General features: G+C 38.7%; 3 protein-coding genes across 4 annotated transcripts; 1 reads left to right on the top strand and 2 right to left on the bottom strand.

Moving 5' to 3' along the window:
- Nucleotides 1–428: 428 nt before the first annotated feature.
- LOC110381570 (interleukin enhancer-binding factor 2 homolog) lies at nucleotides 429–7,746 on the bottom strand. Its single transcript, XM_064043010.1, has 9 exons — nucleotides 7,322–7,746; nucleotides 6,535–6,663; nucleotides 5,877–6,008; nucleotides 4,557–4,715; nucleotides 3,831–3,923; nucleotides 3,112–3,254; nucleotides 2,381–2,521; nucleotides 1,583–1,752; nucleotides 429–530 (listed from the first exon to the last, which is right to left on the bottom strand). The coding sequence occupies exons 1-9, from the start codon at nucleotides 7,493–7,495 to the stop codon at nucleotides 499–501; spliced, it is 1,173 nt and encodes a 390-aa protein (XP_063899080.1). The 5' UTR covers nucleotides 7,496–7,746; the 3' UTR covers nucleotides 429–498.
- A 393-nt stretch (nucleotides 7,747–8,139) lies between these two features.
- On the top strand, nucleotides 8,140–10,641 carry LOC110381576 (uncharacterized). Its single transcript, XM_049848366.2, has 5 exons — nucleotides 8,140–8,299; nucleotides 8,544–8,610; nucleotides 9,257–9,385; nucleotides 9,907–10,016; nucleotides 10,507–10,641. The coding sequence occupies exons 1-5, from the start codon at nucleotides 8,225–8,227 to the stop codon at nucleotides 10,624–10,626; spliced, it is 501 nt and encodes a 166-aa protein (XP_049704323.1). The 5' UTR covers nucleotides 8,140–8,224; the 3' UTR covers nucleotides 10,627–10,641.
- Nucleotides 10,642–10,919: 278 nt separating this feature from the next.
- Nucleotides 10,920–20,492, bottom strand: LOC110381573 (phenoloxidase-activating factor 2). 2 transcript variants are annotated; one of them, XM_064042973.1, is made up of 10 exons: nucleotides 20,340–20,492; nucleotides 17,371–17,519; nucleotides 16,754–16,882; nucleotides 15,758–15,909; nucleotides 15,095–15,272; nucleotides 14,339–14,466; nucleotides 14,148–14,266; nucleotides 13,446–13,607; nucleotides 12,744–12,907; nucleotides 10,920–12,116 (listed from the first exon to the last, which is right to left on the bottom strand). In XM_064042973.1, the coding sequence occupies exons 2-10, from the start codon at nucleotides 17,512–17,514 to the stop codon at nucleotides 11,913–11,915; spliced, it is 1,380 nt and encodes a 459-aa protein (XP_063899043.1). In that variant the 5' UTR covers nucleotides 17,515–17,519; nucleotides 20,340–20,492; the 3' UTR covers nucleotides 10,920–11,912. The 2 variants fall into 2 exon arrangements, with proteins under 2 accessions (XP_063899043.1, XP_063899044.1); XM_064042974.1 differs by lacking the exon at nucleotides 16,754–16,882.
- Between the last annotated feature and the right edge of the window lie 531 nt (nucleotides 20,493–21,023).

The raw sequence follows: 21,023 nt of genomic DNA on the forward strand, positions 1-21,023 counted from the left end.
GACTGCCCTATCTGACCCCCTCAACCCAGTTACCCAGGCAACCTAATGTCATATGTCTAGGTAAGACTGGCTTCTGACTACCCGTAACGACTGTAAAAGATGTTCAATGACAGTCGGGACCTACAATCCATGTGTTCGATGTTCTATCTTTAATCCACTGAAACATTATTTCAAGCAATAGTTTATTTGATTAATATGTACAACCCGTGCCGATAAAGAATGGGATTAGAAATCGCGACAGCTGTATTCAACTCTCGCTCATGTCCTATAGTGTATGAGCGAGAGGTAAATACAACTGTCGCGATTTCTAATCCCATTCTTTATCGGCACGGGTAGTATTTGTGTGAAATATCCTATCAAGATGTTAAGACCTTTAGTTAAGTGCCTACTAAAATGGAGTAAGTATAGCTATACAATAAAAGCCAATGTTGGTGTGGTAATAATTAATTTATTATTAAAGATCTTTTAATATAAAACTTATATTAAGTTAATTATAATCTAAGCGGCTACTCCATCTTGAACTTCGTCGTCTGAAAAGAAAAAAATATCATTAATCATCTGCCTAGCCATTTGGCTTACGGTACAGCATTTTTATAGTTTTCTTTTTTTATCAGTAGCGCCGTAGTAACACAAAAGATGAGAAGTAGAAGATTGTCATGGTATGGGCATGTAATGAAGAGGGATGATACGAATGCAACAAAGCGTGTGCTAAGTATGAATGTAGATGGATGGAGAGGAAGGAAAACATGGATGGATGTCCTGATAGATGACATGAATAGGAAGGGAGTGAGTGTCAGTATGATGAGTGACAGGGGAAAATGGAAGAGAATGACATATTGCGCCGACCCCAAGTAAAATTGGGAACAGAGCAGGAGGAAGAAGAAGACAGTATTTTTATCGGAAAACATACACAACTCATAAAACATTGGGTTTTTCATGGTCGATTTTCAAGGAGTTGTATCTCGGAGAAAATTTCAACAAACTGTAGGCTCAAATGTCTTTTTCTGAATATTTTCTTAAATCTTTAGTTCTGAAACAATCGTTCAGAAACCAAGGAAATAAAAATAAACGACTTCTGCTCAATTATAGGGTTCCGTACCCAAAGGGTAAAACAGGACCCTATTGTTTTCGTTCCTCTGTCCGTCCGTCCGTCTGTCACCAGGCTGTATCTCATGAACCGTGATAGTTAGAGAGCTGAAATTTTCACAGATGATGTATTTGTGTTGCCTCTATAACAACAAATACTGAAAACTAGAATTAAATAAATATTTTGGGGGGCCCCCATACAACAAACGTGATTTTTTGCTCATTTTGTAAACAATGGTACAAAACCCTTCCTGACTCGCACTTGGCCGGTTTTTTTAGATTTGTTTTCTTTATCTCACTATAATTCTAGTACATATATACGTTTGTCATCTGTATCCATAGGCTCCGGCGTCTCCTGGTATGCTGGTGCCAGGGGAGAGACCACCACTCCGTCCCATACTGTGATCTCAGTACAAACAACCTTGCCAATGTGGGTGAATCGGGGTGAAATAGCTACAAAACGTGGGTGAATCCGGGACACACAGCTAGTACATACCTTTGTCATCTGTATCCATGGGCTCCGGAGTCTCCTGGTAGGCTGGTGCCAGGGGAGAGACCACCACTCCGTCCCATACAGTGATCTCAGTAGAAATGTCTTTGCCTCCCTCGAAGGCTTGTAGACCGAGCACGTAGCGGTGACCACCTCGGGCTACCACGCGGAGAAGACTGTGGAAACGATAAGCAATTATTAATTCATGGATAATTACTTAAAAGATAAATAAGAAAAAATAAACTTGTATTTTTTTTTACGAAATTTCGCTGCATTAAATCAAAGTTAGCGATGATCTGAATATTTCTCTAGCTTTTTTGACTACTCTTCCCGCTGTGTGCAGCGCTCGGGAGTGTCAGACTCTTACTGACTACAACCCAGCATGTTCCTTCTGAAGCCCGCCATGTACCTATTCCTTGGCTCCGGTAGTAGAATAACACTGCCACGTTGGTCTAGTTGTCGCAAGAGCTACTGCTATATGCACGTGGTCTCAGGTTCGATTCCCGCTTAATCGAAATTCCACCGAAATCGCTTCGTGAGTTTTTAGAAAAAGTACTTCGGACTCTGGAAGTTGGTGATTGATACACCCGTGCATCAGAGAGCACGTTAATGTCGGTCCTGCGCCTGATCTCTTTCCGGTAATGTCGGACTATCGTCCCATCGCGCTATGAGAGTAAAGGAATAGTGAGTGCACCTGTGTCCAAGCAAATGCTCGTGCACTATAACATGTCCTGCGCAGCTGGCTGATCTCTTTGACACAGGAACAGCCCCCAACTATATGAGGTGTATATGAGGAGTACTGACGTCTGCGCGGTGGCGGCGGCGAGGTCCTGCGCGGCGAGGTCGAGCGCGGTGTGTGCGCGAGCGTGCGCCGCCTCGCACGGGTCCGCCAGACCCGCGCAGCCGGGCAGGAACAGGCCTCCGGCTAACAGGGATAGAGCCCGTCTGGTAAAACATAATACAGTTTAGTTCCTAGCTCTTTATTAAATCATGAGGTATTTCGCTGTGAGTGCAGCGTGAGGGAGTATCAGGATCCGTTTACACAGACCGGCTCGGAGAGCATCGGCGTGTTTTTTTTTTTCACATAGACCGGAATCGGCCTCCAATCGGCCGCGTGAGATGCAATCGGAGCCAAACGTCTGCGTGACCGAAAAAAAGTACGCTCGGCTCCTCTTATTATTTCACACCGAGCACCTTCGAGCATTCTTAATGACAAAAGCCGTGCACATACAAAAATAAACCTAATTACTCGATTTTAAACGTGTTAAGAATTTGCTCTCCTCTCCGAGCCGGTCTGTCTGAACGGACCCTAAACCTTCCTCGGTTGAGTAGTCTTGAAGATTTTAGCGTACAAAGGGATATAGGGATAGAAAAAGCGACTTTGTTTTATATTATCCCTACGTCTGTCTGTCTGTTACGCTGTCACCACTGAACTGATTTTAATATTCGGTACAGAGATAGAGTTGACCTCGTAAAAGAACATAGGATAGTTTTTATCCCGGACTTTTGAAGAATTCGCTTGAAATATAGATTACCTGAATGCCACATTGATAGGCAGCGCCTGTCTAGCCGGGTTGTTCATGATGCAGTGGTGGGCTAGCAGGTCGATCATCCACGGGGTTAAAGGTTCGAGTCCTGAGTGGCGAGCGCACATATCTCGGAGGAGGCGGATGAGTACCTGTTATGTTCGTAAATACAATTTATATTAGAACATGGAAGGGGACTTCGAAAACTAATATAAAGCAGTTGTCACACAAAATATTTTGAAAAGAATTTACACTCTCCTATTTTTGTAGTTATTTTTAACAATTATATATGTAAATGGAAATGATAATAATGTAATAGAGTACATAACCTATTTACAACGTAAATTGCAGACGAATTTCGAAGGAACTACAGCCTGCACTTGGATAAAAATTTGTCTTACTTCGCCTTTACCTAAATTTTTGTGCCAAAAATCTCAATCAGGCCAGCTGTTTTAGCTTAAAAGTGTAACAAACTCAAAAACCTGTCTGGTTGGCCAACACATTATCATCACTACATCATTATATCATCATAGAACTGTTCACTCGGACCAGTGCGCAGTAACTGTCCGTACCTTGCATACCTCACGCTCTCACACGGTTTTGCTTACCTTGCACTCTGCCATAAATACTTACATGTGTCCCTACAATATACACCTATTAAAGTCATCATATTATCACCACTAAAGTCATCATAACATAAAATATCATCATCATCATCACAAACTAACCTTGATAGAGGAATGATGAGCGTTCTCCTCAAACCAGCGACTGTGACGGATGGCAGCCAGGTGGCTATTAATCACTTTGTAATCTAGATGCACCTGGAACAACATATAGGAAACTTATATTTATATATCAAGTTGAGAAGCTGACATAAGACATTTACTATGATACTAGCCGTTTTCCCACATCCTGTGGGGACTACAGCCTGTACTGGGATTAAATATAGCCTATATTACTCGGAAACAGTTTAGCTCTCCAACAGTAAAGGATTTTACAAATCGGATCAGTAGTTTCGGAGCCTTTATCCCCTTTATTTTATTAGAATGGGAGTAAGTCGGTTTACTGTCCCATCGCGCTATGAGAGTGAAGGAATAGTGGGTGCATCTGTGTCTGCGCAAATGCTTGTGCACTATAATATGGACTGCGCAGTTGGCCGATCTCCTCATATGAGAACAGCCGCCGTGGCCGAAATAGGCTTTGGACACATAACTTTCATTTTTATACATATATTAAATATAAAAAACATTTAAAAATATAAAAAATAGGTGGCCACCAATATCGGGCACGGTGCCCAAGGTACCGGTGGTTAGGATCCCAGAGACAGAAACCTCCTCACAATACGCGCCGTATCAAGTAGTACAGCCTTCTGAATCCCTCGATCCAGCTGCCTAAGATATTGTTATTATACCAATTATTCATTTAAATTTAACGTATTGTTATTATAATAATACCTCAGGCTCCAATTTCCTCAGATTCTGATGCAGCGTGGTGATGAGCACACGGACAGCAGCACTGGGACCCGTGACCGTGAAGCCACGTTCATGACAAGCCGTGGTGACCGAAGTACTGGGCGTCTCCGCTCTCATCAGTTTGTTTAGCTCCTCGTTAACCTGGGAATCGTAGTTTGTGTTAAATACGGATAAAAATATGTACGCATAAAAAGTTTCCTTACACTTTCTTTGGATTCTATGTAAAAGTGAAAGAAATAGGGTATTACATGCATTTTTGAAATATATCTTAAATAAATTCTTTAGTCTTAATATATCTCTAAAAAATTAAAAATATTTTTTTTTCTCACGTTATGTACGAATATAAATTAATTGTTTTATCATAATTTCAAATTTCGCGCGTATTTCGCGAAAACGCGGCACACAACGGACGCCATGATTGTTTTTTGGTCATGACGTCATTACGCTACTACAGCTGTCAGTAATACATATTTTGATACCTATGTATTGAAAATTTTAACTGACACTTTTGTGTACTACCGTAATGACGTCATTAGCATGGCGGCGACATTTCGTAGTGTTCAAAGACAGATAAAAAAACCTAAAAACTTTAAACTGCAATAAAAAATATATTTATGTACCTTACGAAGTGAAACTAACATTTCCTGATTGCTTTTCCTCTAAACAATCATTGTAATTCACTTTTAATTTTTTTCTGATCTAGACTAAAATACCCAATTATAAAATTAGGTATACCAATAGTTTAGAAATTAGCATGTTGAAACAAAAGCTTTAAGGTGTAATTGCGTGCATCGCGACTATAGCAGCCGCGCGCGGCCTACGACAGTCGTCGGCCGCGCGCGACAATAGTCAACCTATGAAAATGTATGGCGCCGCTGCCGAGGCCCGCGACAGACGCTCTCGGCCGACGAAAGGCAATACAATCAAAGTCAAATGTATTTATTTCATATAGACTTATTACAGGTGCTTAAGAAACGTCAAGCTAGTTGCGCAGTCCCAAAAAGTGGGTCTCATGGAGAAGAACCGGCAAGAAACTCCATGCGCTTACTTAGATACATTTAAGCTACTATTAATCCAGGAAGTAGTTTCCTCAGTATGCAAACAACCTAGCCAAAGTTTCTAAGACCTATGCTATGTACGGTAGACCGCACATCAGTGGTAACTGTCATGCACCTTAACTCAATAGTAATAAGTACGATTTTACTATAAAACTGTTACCACTGACCTGAAGTTGACTGTACCATGTATTACGAAATAAATTTTTTATTTAACATTTATTAAAACTAGTATACAATTTCTCACCTTATTAGAAAGTCCCTCCACAGCCTCTTTAGTAGGCAATGTCTTCATGATGACCACAATATCAGCCACATTCTTACCGGCCATCATCGTTCCTTTCTTGTAAGAGCCCACTTGACGAACCTCTTCCAATTGCTAGGGACAAAAATATATTGTTAGTTGCCAGTTGTTACATAGAGGCTAGCAGAAACAAGTGAACTCACTTTTTATTATTAAAACTATTTCTTGCTATTTCCTTTTTAAATAAACCTACTTCTGATTCCTAAAAATTGTATTATTTTTCTGGAATTATAATTGTGTGCAGACCATCTTTCACAGCGGCTGTTCTCGCTAATGAAAACTAAAGTTTTAATGTTTGTTTTAGTTGATAAAATATTGCACCAGTAGAAAATTATTGAAGTATTGCAGTAAAAAATTATGCAGTTTTGTAGCAATATTTCATTATTTATTGCTTCATTAATACTGATACTCCACAATCCAGTCACTGAAATTATGTTTGTCACTTGTATAATGCTTATCTGAGCTCCATAACTCAGTTTCCTGGCTAATATTGGACCCTCTGGTTTTAATACAAACCATGTTAATAAAAAAATATATATTTTCAATCTTAATGATATAATAGATGTTGCCAGTTGTTACAAGTTGGTAATTATTAACTTACACATGCTGCAAAGTCTCCGGGTGCCACAACCAAGTTGTCCAGCACAGTTTGCAGTTTGGTGATGAGACTCAGCACTGCAGACTGCTCTGCGGGCGTTGGACATAGCTCTGCATGTCTTTTGAGAAGGGCCTAGAACAATAATTTTAATCTTTATTAACACTAGAACGTCCAGGCTTCATGCTATAGCATGAAGCCTGGCCTGGCCTGGGTCTTTGATAGTATACTATCAAAGACCGCTGTGGTCAATTAATATACCATATATTGTTATTTTTTTTTTAATATTTAGCTTAGCTAGAAAAGTCATAACATATAACAAAGACATAGTTTGTGAAATATTTAACAATTAAATTGCCTTGGTCCTGCTACCAATTTGACTGCCTTGGTCTTTCTAGTGTTAATAGGTAAAGTATGTGGACGAGTATAGACTTAGGCTGAGTATAGACTGTTCCCAATATTTTATCTATGTGTTGTGTAGCTTATGTACTTGATAGAAATGTGACATTACATATGGGGCTAATGAAATAATAAATTCTCTATCTCTATTAAGCAAATAAACAGATAGAATGCTGCCTTTTTTCATTATTAATTAAAAAATATACCAAATTTATACATTCATACGTAATTACTCAAACCATTGGTTGAGGTAAAACACTAATATATTGATTGAATTCATTATCAAATTAATGATTGGGATTCTTATTTCAATATATGCAAGACAAGAACATTATTATGAGTAACAAAAAGTACTAATAAGGAGGGGAAAAAGCTGCTTTAAGTTTTAATTAACCTGTGTGAGAGCAGAATCATCAGGCGCTGGCTTGCACCTAGGAAATGCCGGTTCAGCCAAAATCAAGTCGAAAGGAGGTCTGAGCATCAATACACGGGGCCTGTTGAATGGCGGGCGCCCCATACCACCGCGGCCCGGCATGCCTCGGCCTCCTCTACCGGTGCCGCGAACCATAATACACTTATTCACAACAAAAGTTTAATAATTTACGACACAAAATATTTTGTTAGGTTAACTTAATGTTACACCCAGTTTACACTAAATAATGGAATTAAATATATCTTATATCGTTGCCTAACGATAAATAACACGTCTAATCTCTTGTTAACGTAAGATTACGTTTTAAATTAGTATTTATTTAGATATTTGCAAAATTACAAACAAAATGGCAGACGACGACGCGCGGTTCCAATCTATTTACTATACTCTATGCGCGGTTCTTGCCACTTTTTTTCATTAATCTGTGGAAGTAAAATGCTGGGATACTTGGATTTTAAGCAAGTGGTCATGTTTTCTGCTTATTTATCTACGAATAATGTTTCCTCCGATTGAAGTTGTAGTGAAAATATAAACATCATCTTTTATAAAACACTTTGTTAATAAATATTGTTTTTATTGTTCTCTTCTCTAATATGTCTATTTATTATATTCCTTAATTAATGTCCAGGGAGTAACTAAACGTAGTACTCGCGTTCCATTCCCTATCTTCACATAAGGATTTGCGTTACTCTTCACTTTAATGAAAAATTTTATACGTTGCTCTCTTGTTCATGCTCAAAATTGTAAAAGTACAAACTTAGTCGGAAAATGTGTGATTTCTGTCAAAAAAACACGTAAACAAACAGAGAATTTTAGAAATATATGTGATTTTTGTCCATTTTTCATATAAAATCCAATAAGAACATGTCTAAAACCGCTCATGTAGTTGATGGGGAGGCATCAGAATCGGATTCAGAAATAGAAATTGGAAGATCTCCGGTGAGTATCAAATAGGTAGTTCTTAACTTTATAAACTTTGACTTACTTTCTATGATTTCGCAATATTTTTGTCGCTTTTTGCGTTGTAAAACCTTTTATATAACTCTGTAGATATTTTTGTTGTAATTAATTGTTTTTCTCAATATTAAATTGTTATTAGGTATCTTACAGTCCATAATTTTGTTGTTAAAATGTAGTTTTCGTTTTTACTTACAAGCTCTGACTATGTTATTGTAATTTTCAGGACCTGGAGTTATCGGGCAATGCTAAATCTTTCGTAATTGCTGGAGAGGCGCCGGAGTCAGATGATGGTAATATATTTTTTACAAGCTTTTATTTAATTTGATTTGTTAGTAAGGGGAGACAAATCTCAACTGGGTTGAGGAGATCAGATAGGGCATTCACTCCTTGTAAAGCACTGGTACTCAGCTGCATCCGGTTAGACTGGAAGCCGACCCCAACATAGTTGGGGAAAAAGACTCGGAAGATGATGGGAGACAAATCTTCTAGTTTCAAATACTTCCTGGAGAATTTAGTTTCAAATTAGTTCCAATAATAATTGCGTGTTAATCACCATACTTGCTCGATATGAGATGGTGATTTCAAACTATAAGTCCAGGTTTCCTTAAGTTGTCTTCTTTCATTTTAAGGAATATTGCATTAGTAAGTAGTTAAAAGACAAAGAAATTAAAACAATGTTTTCTCTTTACTATATTACTCCTCCTCCTTGCGTCGTAATTCCTCAATGCTGAGGGTCGTGACCTCCCTGTGTCATCACCTTCGAACGTATGATGTTCTTCCATTTGTTTCTGTCTCTGGCGGTGTGAAGAGCACTGTGCACCGTGGAGTCAAGAGCAGTGCGGATCTGGTCGGATCAACTATATTACTACCTCTATAGAAATAAGAATTAGCAAGTTCTATAACACAGTAATATAATTAGAACTCAATATATTTCAGAGACAAAGCTGACACTACCATCAAGCATCCCGGAGCCTGATCTGCCGCTACACAGCGTCCTGAACCCAGCAGCAACACCTACAACCACACATGCTAATATTTACAACTCGTTACTGCACCAGAAATTATGTAAGTGTGGTAGTTTTGTGCTTAGTTATTGTGTACCCTTATATACTTTATAATGTCTACCCGTTATGTACTTCCTTATATACTTTATGATGTATTACCGTTATGTACTTCCTTAAATACTTTATGTACTCCCCTTATGTAAGTACTCCTATATTGTAATCCCTTATCTTCTCTAATCTATAAACTTTCTTATATACTTCCTTTTATACTTATGTGCTCCCTTTGTTTATGTGATCCCCTTATGTACTACCCTTATGTACTCCCATTATATACACCACTTATGTACTTCCCTTAAGTACTCCATTCATGTACTCCCCTTATGTAATCCCTTTATATACTTCCATTATGTAGGTACACCCCTTACGTACTGCCTTCTATACTTCCTTATGTACTCCCCTTATCAACTTTCTTATGTACTTACCTTATGAAGTTTCTTATGTACTTCCTTATACGGGGTCTGCGTACCTAATCACATTAAATCCTATCACATATTTATTGATATGAAATATTAACATTTACAGGGGAATGCAACGTATCATTCAGAGCGACATTAGAAGGCTTAATCAGACATACAACAGAAATATCGGTGGAAAAACTAACCAGATCCGATAAAATGTTACTCAGTGTGCAAGTAAGTATTATATTACACTATATATGTTTATTACTGGCTGTTTTCCGCCGATTTTAAACTGGTCGTCAGACTTTCTGGCTTCGGACTACCCGTAACGTAACGACGGCTAAATATGCTGTCCAAATGGGATCGGGAACGCACCGATTTAACCTGACCTTCGAAACACTGAGGAATTTGTCATGACAAGATGGTCACCCATCCATGGACAGACCGCGCTGAACCTTATGACCGATCGAGCCATGCGGCTGTTACTTGTATGAGCTCCTTATTCTTAACGAGCCGTTTTCCCACGGTTTCACCCACTACTGCCCTACTGCCCATGCTGAGATAAAATATAGCGTATTTTACTCTCAGATAATGTACCTTTCTAATGGTGAAAGAATTTCTCAAATCGGTCCAGCAGTTTTTGAAATTATCCATTACAAATAAACAAATTCTAATTTTGCTCTTTTTATTATTATTGTAGATTAAAATGTTATTATTGTTTTAGGAAAGTATGCGTTCAACCAATGCCAGCCTGACTCTAGCTAGGGCTAGGCTGAAACAATTACATGGAGAGCTAGAAAAAGCGAATTGCTCAACTGCCTTACCTACTGTGAGAATCAAATAAATTAATTTAAAATTGTTAAAATTTGTTTTATTTTTGATTGGTTACCTCCTGCTAGCGGTTTCACCCGCTTTCTGAGGACAATACTTCTTAAAAAAGGAATTAAAAGTAGCTTAAATGTTGTCTGGTGTATAAGCTATGTTACTGCCAAGTTTCATGAAAATCCGTCCAGTTGTTTATGGTGCAACGTTCATATAAAGGTGTAGATAAGAAATCATCCTTCGAGCCTTTTTCCCAACTATGTTGGGGTCGGCTGCCTTTTTGTAGATAAAAAATGTGCAAATATAAAAACAATGTAAGTTTTAAAAAATATCTTATTTAATGTCAAAATTCGTAAAAAAAAACATGACTGTTACATAGTTTAGTAGATAAATATTTGAGCATTTTTACTTAATATTATGTCAAAACAAAACTTTATTTGAAAATGCGTCTAAAGGACATGAAAAAATACAAAAAATATTATAAAATTGGCCCCACGTTGGGTGCCACTCCATTTGGGTACCTAGGCACTTAAATGTAAATAATCTTGATAAACTTTTTAAACAAATAAACTATTGCTTAAAATAATGATTCAATTAATTAAGTCATTATTGTATTTATAATGAATTTTAAGTAGGATTTTATTTCTAAACTTAATTTTATGACTAAAAAGTCATATCAAGATTATTAATATTTACTTAAATGCCTAGAAGAACGTCTCAGTTATATTCTCTTATAATATAATCTCATGTCTCGGCTTATATTATATTATTGTCATTCTTTTCCTAACTGCAAATCAGTAACCGATCCATCCATAATTTTTCGATTAGAAATTGAAAGTCATAATTTATATGAAGCTATATCGGGTGTGTCGTACCTAATCACATTAAATCCTATCACATATACTTTATGATATTCTATGGCGAATTGTAAAAAAATTAACCTAATCCATTCAGTGGTTTAGCCACAGGAGTCATTTTTCGTTTTCATAATTTACAACATCATGTGTTAAGCAGAGTATCGAATGTTTTGATCAGTTTTCAATGGAGAATTTCAGTTGTTTGTAATGACTGACTCTTACATGGTGTTCTAATTCTCGCACATTTCTTTCTATTTACTTTGTTTGAAAATTTTATTTTTTCCTTTCTGCTAATCAACATAATGTTAACGTATTTAATTTAATGTGATTAGGTACGACACACCGATATAATGTCAAAATACAGGATGGATCGGTGTGTCTATAGAATTCAAACGTCAAACATTTTTTTTAAACAGCGTTTAGTTTTTTCTCGAAAATAATACTACATATTTTAGTCTACATTTGATATCCTGTAAGAGGTAGCTTCCATACCCCAGCGGGCCATTTTATCGTCGACCCAGGATCTGAAGAGTGGTACATTGACGTAGACCGCTGGTACATCCTTCTGGCCACAGCCGATACCCCAGGCTACTAGGCCTGTTAATTTGTATCTGTTGTTGCCGATAGGGCAGGCTAGGGGGGCGCCACCGTCACCCTAGAATGAAAGGTTGTAATTAGTGAAAATACTGATGAAATAAGGTTGAAAATATGATTTGTTAATGTCGTCCAAGGCCAATTTCGGCCTCGAAGGCTGTAAGGAGATCAGCTAGCTGCGGAGGACATATTATAGTGCACAAGCATTTGCGCAGACACAGGTGCACTCACTATTCCTTCATTCTCATAGCGCGATGGGACGGAAAAGCTGACACCACCGGAGAGAGATCACAAGCAGGACCGACATTTACGTGCTCTCCGATGCACGGGTGAATCAATCACCAACTTCCAGGCTCCGGGCTGCTTTGTGAAGGTTACTACAACCCACATAGCCGGCCCGGGAATCGAACCCGAGACCTCGTGCACTGCAGTCGCTTGCGACAGCTAAAGCAACAAGTCATCAATGTGCCCTAAGGGCTATTACGCACTGTCGACTAGTCGGCGGCGACTCAGTCCCTCGGCGACCGAAACATAGGCAAATAGGCCCGGGCAACCGGCGACTAAGTGCGTAACATCTTATTTAAACTAATGAAAGTCACAGTCGCTGGCGACTCGGTCACCAGCAACTAGTCGTCAGTGCGTACAGGCCCTAAGACATTGACAGACAAACGAGGCTGGTATGACCCACCTGACAAGTATCCTTCCCCTCCTCCCCCCCAGCGCAAACAAAGCTCCTATGAAGCTGGAAGTTATGTCCCAGCCTGGTCCTCTTCAGCAGAGCGTTACACCTGGTGTTCGGTACCATGTCGACTTCCACCTTCTTGAGGATCACGGCGTAACGGTCGTGGAGTTCTAGAAGGAAATGAGATGGTTTTATTGTATACTTCTATTTTTGAAAGACTTCAAAAGTGGGAGGTTTTATGTTTGTATGCGATTATGTCACGTTTGGTTGAACCGACGTTGATGAGTTTTCCAGCGTAGTAGGTATATGTCAGACTTACTTAGGAGTAGGTTTTAGGTAGGTATAGGCATTATGAAGTCCGTATTTTTTTTAAGTTTTGATGCCGCTAGGATACCAAACTAGAAAAAGTATTTATTTACTTGTATCAGACATCTAAAACCCACAAACTATAGGTAGGTACTACCTACGTAAATATTTTTATTTTACAATAGGTAAGTGCACATATTATAAAGAGGAAACAAATATTTGTTTGTTTCTTTGTATAAAGGCTCCGGAACTACAGAACCGATTCTCTCGACAACTCCTTCCCTGCTGAGAAGCTACGCTATCCCCGAGTAACAGGCTATAATTTTATCCCGGGTACGAAAAGTAGTTCCCACGGGACGCGAAACACATCTAGTACTTAAAGAAAAACTTCTAATATCTTACCAAAATGACTCTTCCCCCACCCATTAGCCACACAGTTCTTATGACTGTCAAAGACTTCATCTTGTTCAGGCATGCAGATGACGTTGATGTGTTCTGATATTTCCACTGGCGACTCCAGTAGTAACAGGGCAACGTCATTCTTCAGGCTTTTTGGCATGAAATCTAGAAAATAAGGGAAAAATTTAAGGCCTATATTTTCTTAAAACAATTGCTTGCTTTGGAAATAAACGTGAAAATACGTAGTTAAACAGTTGCAGTCTAGTGGGTAAAGAACCAACCTCTCAAGTACCAGTGTGTGGTTTCGATTCCAGGTCAGGCAATGCAACCTATGCAACTTTTCTAAGTTTGTACGTACTTTCTAAGTATATCTTGGACACCAATGACTGTGTTTCGGATGGCACGTAAAACTGTAGGTCCCGGCTGACATTGAACGTCTTTGGCAGAAACCACTCAGTAGGTACGTCTGACACCAGTCTAACCAAGGTGTACCTATTGGGTTGCACGGGTTGACGGGTAACTGGGTTGAGGAGGTCAGATAGGTAGTCGCTCCTTGTAAAACACTGGTACTCAGCTGCATACGGTTAGACTGGCGACCGATCCCAACATAGTTGAGAAAAGGCTAGGCACATGATGAAACAGTTGGCTTTAGAAAACGGAGTAGATCCGGAAATAAATAAGAAACTGTCATAATTATTAACTTACTTTCATTAATATAATAGTCTTGTACGGTTCTCTCTTGGAATGGGTATATTTCCTTAGTTGTCTGTGTGTCCCATTCACCAGCTCTGATCTTTAGATTTTGTATCAAATTGGATCCAAACCTAGAAAAAACAGCGTAAATTATTAAAATGTTAAACCATTTCCTCGCGATATGATGATGATGATGGACTTACTTGAAAGCAATATGGGCGGCCGTCATCACAACTTGAGGGTGTATCAACACGCCGACTCCAGCGTAGGACCCGTTCTGACTCATCACCGCCACCACCCAGGGAAACTCGCCGAATTGGGTCTCACCACCCTGGGTAAGGAATAAACTGGTATTAGAAGCCCTTTCAAGGTAACGGATTTTATCACGCGTGTCCTTGGCTAGCCGTGGTGGTTTAGTGGTTAGAATACTTACCTAACTAGAAACTTATACCTACCTTTCAAGTAGATACTAGTTTGCTAGTTCGATGCTAGCTAGCAGCTAGGAGTATGTAATGTACTTTCTAACAATATATGTATATTCTAAGCGTTTCTTCATACACACATCCACAGCTGAGGAGAAGGAACTCATCTTGAGGTAAAGAAAAATAAAACTTTTTTATTTATCTTTTGCATGCCGTAAGGTAGAATGTGTTGGAACCCCTATGTATAATTCTAACATCTTATTTTGTACCTTTGCAAAATAAACGATTTGATTTGGAAACCTGGACTTTAAAATCATCAATCCAAAGAGCTGAAGATTTTTTCAAATGGGTTTAGTGATTTCAGAGCCTTTTCAATCAACTCCTACCTGCTTTATCTATTCAATTTCTTCGATACATTTATCGTGGAATTTGGCTGTGAAATAATTTTTCCTATCGGTTCCTGAGGTAAGAGCGTTCAAACCATCAAAGTTACTCTTCAGCTTTATAATATTAGTTATAGATTATGGAAATACTCACAGTATTACCAGTAATAGTGATCCCACCCAATCCCTTAGGGTTGCGGTAACCACAGCCCAGAGGATGACCAGGTTTAGGCTTGGGGTCAGGCTTGGGCACATCAGCGGGGTCTCTGGGGACTGAGCAGCATACTTCCACACTCTCCTGACATTGGCGCTGGTTGTCATCTTCTCCGAACCTAGAATAACATTCAAGTTTCATCAAAGAAAGAAAATACATACATATATTCACGCGTGTGACACTAGACTTACAATTAAACAAAAATTTATGATGATGATGTACTCCTAGCCGATTATCGGCTATGGCGGCAGTTCTCATATAAGGAGATTAGCCAACTGCGCAGGACATGTTATAGTGCACAAGCATTTGCGCAGACACAGGAGCACTCACTATTCCTTCACTCTCATAGCCCGATGAGACGACAATCCGACCCCACCGGAGAGAGATCAGGCGCAAGACCGACATTTACATGCTCTCCGATGCACAGGTGTTTCAATCACCAACTTCCAGGCTCCGGGCTGCTTTGTGAAAAATTCTAAAATCCACAAAGCGATTTGGGCCCGACCCAGGGATCGAAGCCGAGACCTCGTTCTCAGCAGCCGCGCTTGCGAAAGCTAGACAAACGAGGCAACTAGGTAAATAGGAAATGATGACATTTCTTACCTAATATCCAAAACGCCCCATCCAGTGACACTAGCGTTGTTCACATCGACTCCCACGTTGTTCGCGTCACACAAATAGTAGGGGACACATTGACAACTTTTGCCGTTCTCATCTACGTGTGTGGTCGGCCCTTCAGTCGGTTTTACTGTTATCTGTAACAAAAATACAACATCTTTAAAAAATTAAAATAGTTCTGCACGCTATAACATTTTCCGCACGGCTTTTAACATGCGGAAAAACAGCTCTTCAAAAATCTAAATGAAAACCCGCTAGTGTGAAGCCGTTGCAATAGTCCCATCTGTGCTGTGCTCCGTCGTATAAGCCCATGTAATAAGCAAGGTGAACCATCTAAAAGTCTAACCAAGGGGTATTGGGTTGCCTGGGTAACTGGGTTGAGAGGATCAGATAGGCAGTCGCTCCTTGTAAAGCACTGGTACTCAGCTACATCCGGTTAGACTGGAAGCCGACCCCAATATTGTTGGTAAAAAGGCTCGGAGGATGAGGCCCGTTTAGTCTTCTCGCTCTAACAATCACATAATTATTTGCTTGCAAATATTATTGTTCGCGAGCAAATGTGTGCGAACGAGTTTAGTGGAGTCTCACTATAACGAGCTCAAAAGAAATGCCAAAGTAGCGGGCACTTTTAAACGAGCCGAGAATGATTCAATACAAATACCCAGGGAAAATTACATGCACGAGACCACAGATACAATACAATCATTACGCTTGTGCACATGATGCCAGTCTAACCAAGGAAATCCCAAAAAGTGATTTCGTTTCCCCCTTGGTTTAAGACCCCATGCACAGCAGTCACTTGCCTATTAATAGGTACATCAAGGAGGCAGTTTCAGAGACGAAATTATTTATTTGAATTGATATGATGGGCCCATGAATCTGAAAAACCCCTTCAATTGACTCTAAACATCCAAAATTAACCAATTCATGCTATCAAAAATGCACGTTCCACCCGAAACTGTCCACAAATCCTGAACTCACGTCTTCGTTACGTTTCGTCCCGGGGCCGAGAGGTGGGGGGGGAGGAGTTCCGAAGATCTCCACCAGAACCGAGGTCTTTAGAGTAGGATGACCGTTTGTTTGTGCTTTCATCCTGGTCTCTTGGTCTACCTGATCACCACATATTGATGTTACTATCACCCGAAGTACCTACTATTACGATGTGATCTTATTTTCAGAGCCGGTATTACCACTTTAAAACTCTTCTGCCTAGCCTTTTCCCAACTATGTTGGGGTCGGCTTATAAACTTAACGGTTGCTGCTAATTCTAACCTTCTCAACCCAGTTACCTGGATAACTCGATACCCTTAGTAAGGCTGGTTCTCAGACATTCTGGCTTCTAGCTGCCAGTAACGACTGCCAAAGATGTTCAATGACAGTCGCTTACAGTTTAACGTGCCCTATGAAACACAATCGCTAGTGTCTAAAAGAATACTTTTAAAGTACATACAAACTTAGAAAAGTTGCATTGGTACTTGCCTGACCTGGAATCAAACCCACCCAACACACTCATACTTGAGAGGTTGGTTCTTTGCCCACTAGGCCACGACGACGCGGCGATTCTAAAGTTTATTATGAAATAAACCCTCTTAACTTACATCTTCAAGTCTCTGTGTAGTAGAGCCCCCGTAATTGGGGGCCGGTGTTGGGGGTGTTCCGAAGATGCCAGCCAGTATATTCGGATCAATGGTCGACTGTGCTCTGGCCAGCATCAGGAATGCTGCCGCTATGAGGACACGCATTGTTCCTGAAATTGTTAACACGCTTTATTAGCTTCACTTGTAACTACATATGTATGTAAGAAAATCTTGGAATCTCAATTTGACCCACTTCCCGGTCCTCGTTAGGATGAAATTTTGCACGCGCTCTGAGTTCTGATGACAATACATGACTAGCTTGTTTTTAGTACCTATTTTAAACCACCAGTTAATTAATTTGAAGGGGTTTTAGAATCAATTTAGTTTTAGATTTGTAGTAGTACTTTCATTAACTATAGAACTGCGTTAGTTCCGTCTATGTATGTATACTGTTTATATTATACCTATCTACCTCTAAACTACCTACATGTATAGCTTGAACTATATAGCTTGACTTATAACTTGAACGAGCTAAAAAATCTCTCAGTGTTTGATAGCCATTTTATCGAGGAAAGTTAGAAGCTGCTATTTCCCACAGCGGTTTCCTTTACATACGTCGCGTGGGTAGCTACTATTCATGCTCCCGGATAAAATGCATCAGAGTGCAGACACAGACAGACATAAGTTATTATGTATACACATACTGATAGCGGTCACACTTGAAATACCGATTTGAATGGTATGGAGTAAAAAAGTGGTATTCCAGCAGTGGTTCTGAGATATTTTCCATCAAAACTCAACCGTCTTGAAGTTATTGTTTTTTTTTTTGTGTGTATCAAAAACAGCCTTTGCCCTGAACAACAATAAGCTATTCTAAGATAAGAACATTAAATGCACAATCCCACCGGTTTTAATTTCCAATAAAACATAATAATATGACATCATCATAGCTTCTCACACAACGCTGTGAGCTATACAACTCGTTTTTGAGATAATAACTAATAACTAGATTTGAACATTAAAACAAGTTTTTAATGACCTGGTCTATTGATAGTTCGTTTACGTATCTATGTACCTAGATACACGAAAAGAGCTGTTTTTAATTCACACCCACAAATAAGATGGCGAGATTCCTCCAAAATTATTCATTCTTATCATCAGCCTTTTATCGTCCCACTGCTGGGCTGCGGCCTCCTCTCACACGGAGAAGGATTGAGCGTTAATCAACACGCTTGCTCAATTTGCTTGGACACATTTGTTCGCCCATAAAGGTTGCAGTTTCGGCGCAAGCAATTGTTTTTTGTTTAAAATGACAGATTGACAGAGAGAATAATGCATTTATAATTGGTATTAGGTACATGAAGGCATCCTTCTAATATTATAAATCCTACTAATATTATATGTGAGTTTGTGAGAATGTATGGATGTATGTTTTTTATTCTTTCACGGAAAAACAGCTGGACCGATTTGGTTGAAATTTAGTATGTAGATACCCTGGATTACCACATAATAGGCTACTTTTTATCAACACACCACGCGGGCGAAGCCGCGGTTTTTTTATAATTAGATTTATTATAAGGATTTCAATATAAGGTTATTCCCCGGAACCACAGAGTAAGAAAAAACACATTGTTATTTACGTTGAACTGGAAAAAACCTAACATCTATATACGACCACAGGCAATTTACTATTACCCGAAAATACGTAGAAAACTGGTTTTCCTAACATTCATTAATGTCACTGGTTATTTCACCCGGTTTTGCCCGTAATGTCTCTAAACCTACTCCATTTTGTTAGGCTTTTAACTTAAGTTAAACAATGTTGATAGGACTTTTTACACACAAATACATATTAAACAAATAAACTACTGCTTAAAATAGTGATTTAATTGATTAAGTAATTGTTTTTATTGCATTTACATTGATTTTAAGCTGCATTATATTTTTGGACTGAGTTTTTACTTAAAAAGTCATATTAAAATTGTTTACATTAATTACTCAATAGTTATATGTATACTAGGTAGGTAAGTATATACCTTTTAACGATTCAGTTATTTATCATTATGTAGGTATAACTAGTTACAACAATGATTGAATGATGAAATACCTAACTATAGGTAAAATGAGGCCTGATGACACTGAAAGTACATTTAAAATCCGACCTAAGATTAGCGCGTTCCGCCAAAACAAACAAACTCGTTGGCTTTATAATATTAATTAAATAGGTACTCTTAATATAATAATTAATTAAATAGGAGATATAGATAATCAACAATTCTTCATGTTCCCCACGGTTTTACCCGTACAAACAAACAAATAAATTCGATAAGTCTTACAAAACATTGGTGTCATGCATCACATTATTTTTCAAGATAAAAAACGCAATTTGGTAATATTTTTATTTAATCCATGACTCGGACCTTGGGTCGCGTTGTTTTGATCAGCAGGTCACGGCCAATGACCAAATGACATACGATTAAGATATCTTTTTATGCATCTTTTGGGAGGTAAAATTACTTGAAAACATGAAGGTATTGATATCAAAATGATTTGTTTAAAATTGATTGCAAAAAACACTTTTTGAACGTCAATATTTATAAAAGACAGCCCCTAAAACGCACGCCCTTTACCCCTTCCTATGTGTATTGGCATACATACATATACTCGCTTGGGCCAGCGTTTTCACCCGTGTCCCGTAGGAACTACTTAACGCACCCGGATAAAATGTAACTTATATTCTGCTTACATAAATGGGCTATCTAACACTGAAAGAATTTTTCAAATCGGTATTTCCCGAGATCCGCAAGTTCAAGCAAACAAATAAACAACTTAGCTTTATAATATTAGATTGTTGAATTTAAAACGGTCATCCGATGACATTCGTTATGGATATCATAAATATTTCTACACCAAACGTGATTTAAATTGGTTTTATCTTAATAACCAAGTAAATTATAAATATAGATAAACTAAAAAAAAACTTAACCTACCTTTTTTAAAAATAACACAACACTAAAAACACAACTAAACTTCAAAAATCGAAGGTCATTTAGTTAAAAATAAAAAAATAATTTAACAAAAACTAAGTTAGAAGGCGTCCTCCGATCACTCAGACATCTTCCAGTGAACTGAGCTGTTTCAAACGAGAGATATAATATTAAAATACACAATGGACATATTAAGCTTACGTCACTAAGAGGAAAACTGGTCAGGCAAGGTCACCGACATCGGAGGGTCAGCTTTGTGACCGCGGCAATCTTTTTTGATAAGTTCAGAGGAGGTATTATCTTCACCTATATGCAAAAAAGTGCAAATTGCGTAGCTTCGGGTATTTTGCTGTTGAAAACTGCCGCTTAGATAGATCGATTTTATATGGTTAAACAACGCTTGGTTGGTCTGCAAATGGGTGACTATATTGTCATAGCAAGTCTCTCGGTGTTTTCGAAGTCATGTTAAAATGGGTCCCGACTGTCTTTGAACATTTTTGGCAATCGTTACGAGTGGTCAGAAGCCAGAAAATCTGACAACCAGTCTTACCTACTGGAATCGGGTTGCCGGGACATCATCTGCCTAGCTTTTTTCCAACTTATTGTGGGTTGCCCAGGTAACTCAGTTGAATAGGTATATCAGATACATACTCAATCCCTCATCAGCTGAATTAATTAGACTGGAAG

The sequence above is a fragment of the Helicoverpa armigera genome, chromosome 30, assembly GCF_030705265.1.
Source record: "Helicoverpa armigera isolate CAAS_96S chromosome 30, ASM3070526v1, whole genome shotgun sequence".
In the NCBI taxonomy this organism is placed as follows: Eukaryota; Metazoa; Arthropoda; class Insecta; order Lepidoptera; family Noctuidae; genus Helicoverpa; species Helicoverpa armigera.

Bases quoted from the DNA above. Each gene is read 5' to 3' on its own strand.
- LOC110381570 (XM_064043010.1), bottom strand. From the start codon at position 7,495: ATGGTTCGCGGCACCGGTAGAGGAGGCCGAGGCATGCCGGGCCGCGGT. The intron at 3,255-3,830 runs GTTAGTTTGTGA...CGAACATAACAG, and splicing joins CTCATCATTCCTCTATCAAG to GTACTCATCCGCCTCCTCCG. The intron at 531-1,582 runs GTATGTACTAGC...TTTTCTTTTCAG, and splicing joins CATGGATACAGATGACAAAG to ACGACGAAGTTCAAGATGGA.
- LOC110381576 (XM_049848366.2), top strand. From the start codon at position 8,225: ATGTCTAAAACCGCTCATGTAGTTGATGGGGAGGCATCAGAATCGGAT. The intron at 8,300-8,543 runs GTGAGTATCAAA...TGTAATTTTCAG, and splicing joins TAGAAATTGGAAGATCTCCG to GACCTGGAGTTATCGGGCAA. The intron at 9,386-9,906 runs GTAAGTGTGGTA...TAACATTTACAG, and splicing joins GTTACTGCACCAGAAATTAT to GGGAATGCAACGTATCATTC.
- LOC110381573 (XM_064042973.1), bottom strand. From the start codon at position 17,514: ATGCGTGTCCTCATAGCGGCAGCATTCCTGATGCTGGCCAGAGCACAG. The intron at 15,910-16,753 runs GTGAGTTCAGGA...TTTTTGTTACAG, and splicing joins GGACGAAACGTAACGAAGAC to ATAACAGTAAAACCGACTGA. The intron at 15,273-15,757 runs GTAAGAAATGTC...ATGTTATTCTAG, and splicing joins TGGGGCGTTTTGGATATTAG to GTTCGGAGAAGATGACAACC.